The sequence below is a fragment of the Neovison vison genome, chromosome 2 (genome assembly GCF_020171115.1).
Source record: "Neovison vison isolate M4711 chromosome 2, ASM_NN_V1, whole genome shotgun sequence".
Classification (NCBI taxonomy): Eukaryota; Metazoa; Chordata; class Mammalia; order Carnivora; family Mustelidae; genus Neogale; species Neogale vison.
The window spans coordinates 95,450,936-95,456,930 of record NC_058092.1 but is presented as its reverse complement, the minus strand read 5'-3'; the positions used below and the strand labels follow the sequence as shown (position 1 = coordinate 95,456,930).

Genomic DNA, 5,995 nt, shown 5'->3' with positions numbered 1-5,995 from the left:
TACTTTTGGGTCTAGGTGCTTAATGCTGACAGATAACATTTTGAGTCCCTGTGATAACTTATAGGAGACTCCTTAGCCAATGCAGGTTTTTCATGGTTTATAGATAGTTCTTATTTAAAGGATAAAAATGGTAAACATTAGGCTGGGTATGTTATTTTAGCTCCTTTTGAAGTCATTGAAACATCACCTCTACATTTGACTGCTTCCCTGACACACTGAGTTATGTGCCCTTACTCAACCTTGTATGTTAGCCAAGGGTAAACTGCATTTCTGTCAATAGTTGGTATGCCGGGGCGCCTAGGTGGCTCAGTGGGTTAAGCTGCTGCCTTCGGCTCAGGTCATGATCTCAGGGTGCTGGGATCGAGTCCCGCATCGGGCTCTCTGCTCGGCGGGGAGCCTGCTTCCCTCTCTCTCTCTCTGCCTGCCTCTCCATCTACTTGTGATTTCTCTCTGTCAAATAAATAAATAAAATCTTAAAAAAAAAATAGTTGGTATGCCTGTGGGGTAGCTCATGACTTTGGAATATTATGGAATCAACAAGGTGTCCTAAACTTCAACGGGAATACAATTTAAAATGGCTCCTATGTTCAAAATTTATTATATATATATATATATGCATATACATATATGTGTGTATTTATATATATACACATATACATATATATGTGTATATACACACACACTCATATAAATACACACACACACACTTACTTTTGCAGCTGATTTGGTCTATTAAGGTTCCTGGGCATTCCAGACTCAACTCCCTGGAGGCCAAAGTAATCTATCTCAGTGATATTTCCACCAAAATTACTAATTTCAAGGAAACTAGTAGTCAAATTTCTGTTATGACCCAAAGGGATAGTCTCCCAAATGATAAATTTTGGAAAATTTGACAAGAGATACCACATAGTTGGTTCCATAGAGGGAAAAAGCAATATTGGAAACCTAGTTGTTGTTAGTTTGATTACAAAAAGGGAAGGGGCCTTTCTCCTGTAGACATGCCAATGCTTCTTCTGTTAGAAAAGATTATCTTTACCCGAGGAACCTCTCTCAAACCTCATTGTAATCAGGGAACCCATTTGACTAGTCAGGTGCTTTGACAATGCTGTGTTATTTGGCTGGTTTTATACTTTCCTTATGCATATCATCCTAAACCCTCAGAATTAGTCAAATATGCACTAAGTTAGGCACTAGGACTCAACTAGAAAAATTTGTAGAGACCCTCCAGACACCTTGGCTGAAAGCCTTGCCATTGGATCTTTTAAATCTCAGATCCAGCCCCATGGGAACTCATAGTCTCCTCCTTTGAGATAGTCACACAATGTCCAATGCACTTGTCCCCTGTCTCCTTTGACCCACCCACAGTTGATAAAAGGAGATAGAGGTATACTTCAACAGTGTAAGGTTCTAACTGCTTCTATTAAAAATAGCTTGTTTGGTGGGTGCCTGAGTGGCTTACTCAGCTGAGCATCCAACTCTTGATCTCAGCTCAGGTCTTGATCTCAGGGTTGTGAGTTCAAACCATACATTGTGCTCCATGCTGAGTATGGAGCTTACTTTAAAAAAAAATAGCCATGCTTGGTGGAGCAGTCTTTTCATAGTGCAGTCCTAGAAGACAATGATCTTAAGCATCTTGCAATGACCTTAAACATAGTGTAGTCCTAAAAGACAATGACCTTAAGCAACTTGCAATGACCTTAAGCATAGTGCAGTCCTAGAAGACAATGACCTTAAGCATCTTGTAACCTAGAGATTTCATCTGTTGGGAAAAAATGCCTCCAGAAAGACTCTTCAACCTCATCAGACATGCCCTTATCAGGAACTGCTAACCAACCCTTGTGCCACCAAATCCAGGGAATAGATTCCTGCATCTGTGTGATGCATCTAAAGAAAGTCCCAATGCCTTACTGGAAGCACACACAATCTGGTGATCTGAAAGTAAAGATTTCGAGGAATTGAAGCAGGCATCTGATGAGAGCTTTCCCAAGGTGTCCAGACCAGGCTTGTATACATTTTCTTACTGTGCTTCTTCCCTCTTCTGCATGGGAGCACAGTGCCCTCTCTGCATTTCCCAAGCCCTCGCAAAAGGGGAAAACTTTTCTTTCAATTATGGCCTTTTGGTAATAGCCTCATCATCCTGGGACAAGTTAATTTTTCACTTGCTTTTTCTTCAGGGTTAGAAAGTTTAGAATTCACAAAATTCATATGAATTTTCCAAATTCATGGTCTCTGAATTTTCAGTCTTACTATGTTGTTGATAATACATTTGGTCCTAAACAGTTCTTTTGAGATAATAGCATTCTTTTAAAGTGTCTTTGAAGTTTTCAAAAACTTCGTCGGCTGTGGCTTTATTTATACCTATACTGTATCTTCCCAGATGCCCTTGGTTAACTATTTCAGGTGCTCTCATAATATTTACTACTCGGCTTTTGTGACTTCCAGGAGGCATTCTATGGGAATTTGCCTTCATAAGGAGAATCTTTTCTCCCATAAGTCAGATTAAGTGCCAACGAATATTTCAGTTACCTACTTTTCAGACCTAGAATCCTGGTTCAGAACCATCACACAATTCGAAATTGTTGTGTTACTTCTCCTATTTTTTCAGAATTATTTTACACTTTATATTTTGTTGCCTGTCAAAACTTTTCTAAATTTTTAAATTTTTAAAATTTAAAATAAAAAATATGATGTACACAATAAAGTTAGGCTATCTTGGTGCTCTGAGATGACTGTGACAAGTTATGGGCTTTAAGTTGGAGCACCTGAGAGTTTTTCCCTCCTAACCTTCCTTGTTACTCAAATGTGGTCTTATGTGGTTTCCAACTACTATGCACTTTACCTCTGTTGTAGGATGTGACAACCAAGAAGGGTACTTCCTGGCACTGAGGGGCAAAACCACTAAATATGGAAAACCTGACTCTTGACCAGCGATGCTTTGGAAGAGAGAGATCCTGATCAAAAGATTTAAAGGGACAAGGTGAAAATAAAAGGAAATCTCATTTAGAATGGTGTTGGGAGACCAGCAGAGGGAGCCTACCTGTCATTATTTGGTGACCCAACTGGGAGAGATGGATCTTGCACATGGATACTACTTGACTATCCTAGCAGGAGGAAAAAAGGCTCTCTCCTGCTCCTGCAACAGTCCAGCTAATGAGAAGCCACTGTACTTTGAACTCCCTGTTAACCACGATGGAAGTTTTATTGGTAACAGTCTTCCCAATTTAAAGGAGTGTTCCTCTCCTGTTCTGCAGATTTGGCAATAGCCCTGCCATATCGTCTTCATCTGGATAGCTATCTGCTATTCCCAAATAAACCCATAAGTGTGTTAATATGCCACACTTGCAGTCTCCCCCATTATCAACATTTCCCACCATAGTGGCACATTTGTTCCACTCAATGAACCTATGTAATTTACATTCAAGTGTCCTCTTGGTTGTGTACATTCTGTTGGTTCTGCCAAATGTATAATAACAGGTATCTACTCTGTAGTAGCATACAGAATAGCTTCACTGCCCTAAAATCCTGTGTTCTCTATTCATCTCTCCCCTGACCCTAACCTCTGTGAACTACTGGTCTTTTTATTGTCTCCATAGTTTTACCTTTTTTCCCTGGCATGTCATATAGTAGGGACCCTGTGGTGTTATGATTGACTTCTTTCTCTTAATAACATTGATTTCATATTTTGAGACCTCATTACTTTTTAGTATTGAATAATATTCCACTGTCTGAATGTACCAGTTTATTTTTCCATTCATCCATTGAAGGACATCTCAGTAGCTCCCAAGTTTGGGAAATTACGAATAAAGCTGCAGTAAATATCCATGTGAAGTTTTTTTGTGTAGACATAAGTTTAAATTCATTTGGATAAATACCAAGGAGTGTGATAACTGGATTATGTAGTAAAAGTATATGTAGTTTTATAAGAAACTTCCAAACTGTCTTTTAAAGTGGCTGTGCCATTTTGTATTCCCACCAGCAATGAATGAGGGTTCCTGTGCCTCCACATCTTCACCGGCATTTGGTGATGTCAGTGTTCTGGATTTTGGCCATTCTAAGAGGCAAGTACTAAAAATTTTGAATCACAAGTGTAGTTTTACAGTAGATTTCTGTATGTAGTTTGACATTAGTTATCTGATTAACATTTGTCATTTCCCTAGAGACTGTGGGCTTCGTGAAGGCAGGGACTGCTTCTGGTTTTGTCTTTGTTATCACCTATGTGTAGGTGCCTCAGGGCTGCCTCAGACATAGTAGACCATGATGAATATTTGAATAAATGAGCAACCAGCTTTAGCAGTTCATTTGGAAGGTGAGCTTTTGCACAAGGATCCAGATCTACTGAAGGTAAGGGAGCAGAACTTGACCTACTGAAGCCATTCCTGGGACCCAAGTTCACCTGAGGCTATCAGAACTCTGCAGCACCTGCAGCCATGCTTGGAGACATCCTGTCATTTGACTTTTAGAACTGCCAGTATAGGTGGTGCCATTTACATAGAATCTAAATTACTCAATCCAATCCATTGTCCCTTGGACAAATATCCAAATTTTCCTTTTTGCCTTAGCTGAGGAGGAAATCTGGCTTCTTACTCAAGCACATCTTCAGGGCTCCATGGATATCTCTGTTTCTCAGGCTGTATATGATGGGGTTGAACATGGGTGTCAGGATGGTGTAGAGCAGAGAGAATCCTTTGTGCAAGAGTTGTGAAGAATTGGCTGAAGGCACAAGGTACGTGGCAATGAGTGTCCCATAGAACACCGTGACCACAGTGAGGTGGGAGGAACAGGTGGAGAAGGCCTTTCTCCGGCCTGTGCCAGAGGGAATTCTTAGGATAGCAAAAAGAATGCAGGAGTAAGAGGCAGCAATGAGGAGAAATGGAACCAGAGTTACTGCTGAGGAGGTGGCAAAGGCGATGGTCTCTGTCAGTGAGGTGTCCATGCAGGAGAGATGGACCAGAGGGGTGAAGTCGCAGAAGAAGTGATCAATCTCGTTGGGTCCACAGAAGGTTAGTCTAGACAGCAGGACCAAAGTGATTGCTGTAAGGAGGAAGCAGCAGAGCCACGAGCTGGCAGCCAGCCTAATGCAAAGGGGGCCAGTCATAAGGACAGGATAGCGGAGAGGTTGGCAGATGGCCAGGTATCGGTCATAGGACATCACAGCGAGCAGGAGACACTCTGTTGCAGCCAGGGATCCAAAGAAGTAGAATTGGGTCAGGCACCCAGCCACAGAAATGGCCTTCTGTTCGGCTATGATAATCAGCAACATCTTGGGGACAATATTGGAGGTATAGCAGATCTCTAGAAAGGACAAGTTCACCAGAAAGAAGTACATGGGGGTGTGGAGGTGCTGGCTGAGCAAAACTAGCAGAACAATAAGGATGTTTCCAGAAACAATTAAGACATAGAAAGCAAAAAACATCACAAAGAGGAAAATATTTAGCTGTTGGTTGGAGGAGAGTCCTCGAAGCACAAATTCCACTATGGTCGTTTGGTTTTCCCAGGGCAGGATTACCATGCCTTGGCTTCCCTAGGACACCCAGTGATAAGATGTGCAAAGTACAGAAAGTTCTAGCTTACATGTAGACCATGGTCTGACAGTGGGTGATTTTCATTCCCTGCTCAGGTTTTTGGAAGGGTTTTTATTTAAGTAGAGGAGTATCATCTTTTTTTTCCAAAGCCTGAAATGGTAAAGAAAAGAATTTTCAGTAAGAACTTATGATGGCTCCAATCCCTCCTTCTTCTCCTGCCTGTGTCTTCATTTCATCAGGAGTAATGTCAGGCTTTGGGGAAAGCAGGACATTGAAGGAAGGGGAAGAAGAATACAAAGGGGAGGCAGGACAGAGGAAAAACAAAGGGAAGAAGAATCATCTGCTGTATGCTCATTCTGAATGCACTATGGTATCTTGCGGAATTTTGGAAAGAAAAGAAGATCTAAAAGGAAGGTAGGCACATTCCAAAGAGTTTATGAACGCTCAGTCAGAACCTAGAAAATCAAGGGCCC

The 5,995-nt window shown here is 41.3% G+C and overlaps 1 protein-coding gene across 1 annotated transcript; it reads right to left on the bottom strand.

Annotated features, from left to right (window-relative positions):
- Positions 1-4,555: 4,555 nt before the first annotated feature.
- On the bottom strand, positions 4,556-5,509 carry LOC122899177 (olfactory receptor 11A1-like). The gene has a single exon (XM_044236784.1). The coding sequence runs from the start codon at positions 5,507-5,509 to the stop codon at positions 4,556-4,558; it is 954 nt and encodes a 317-aa protein (XP_044092719.1).
- Between the last annotated feature and the right edge of the window lie 486 nt (positions 5,510-5,995).

Coding starts and splice junctions, on each gene's coding strand:
- LOC122899177 (XM_044236784.1), bottom strand. CDS start 5,509: ATGGTAATCCTGCCCTGGGAAAACCAAACGACCATAGTGGAATTTGTG.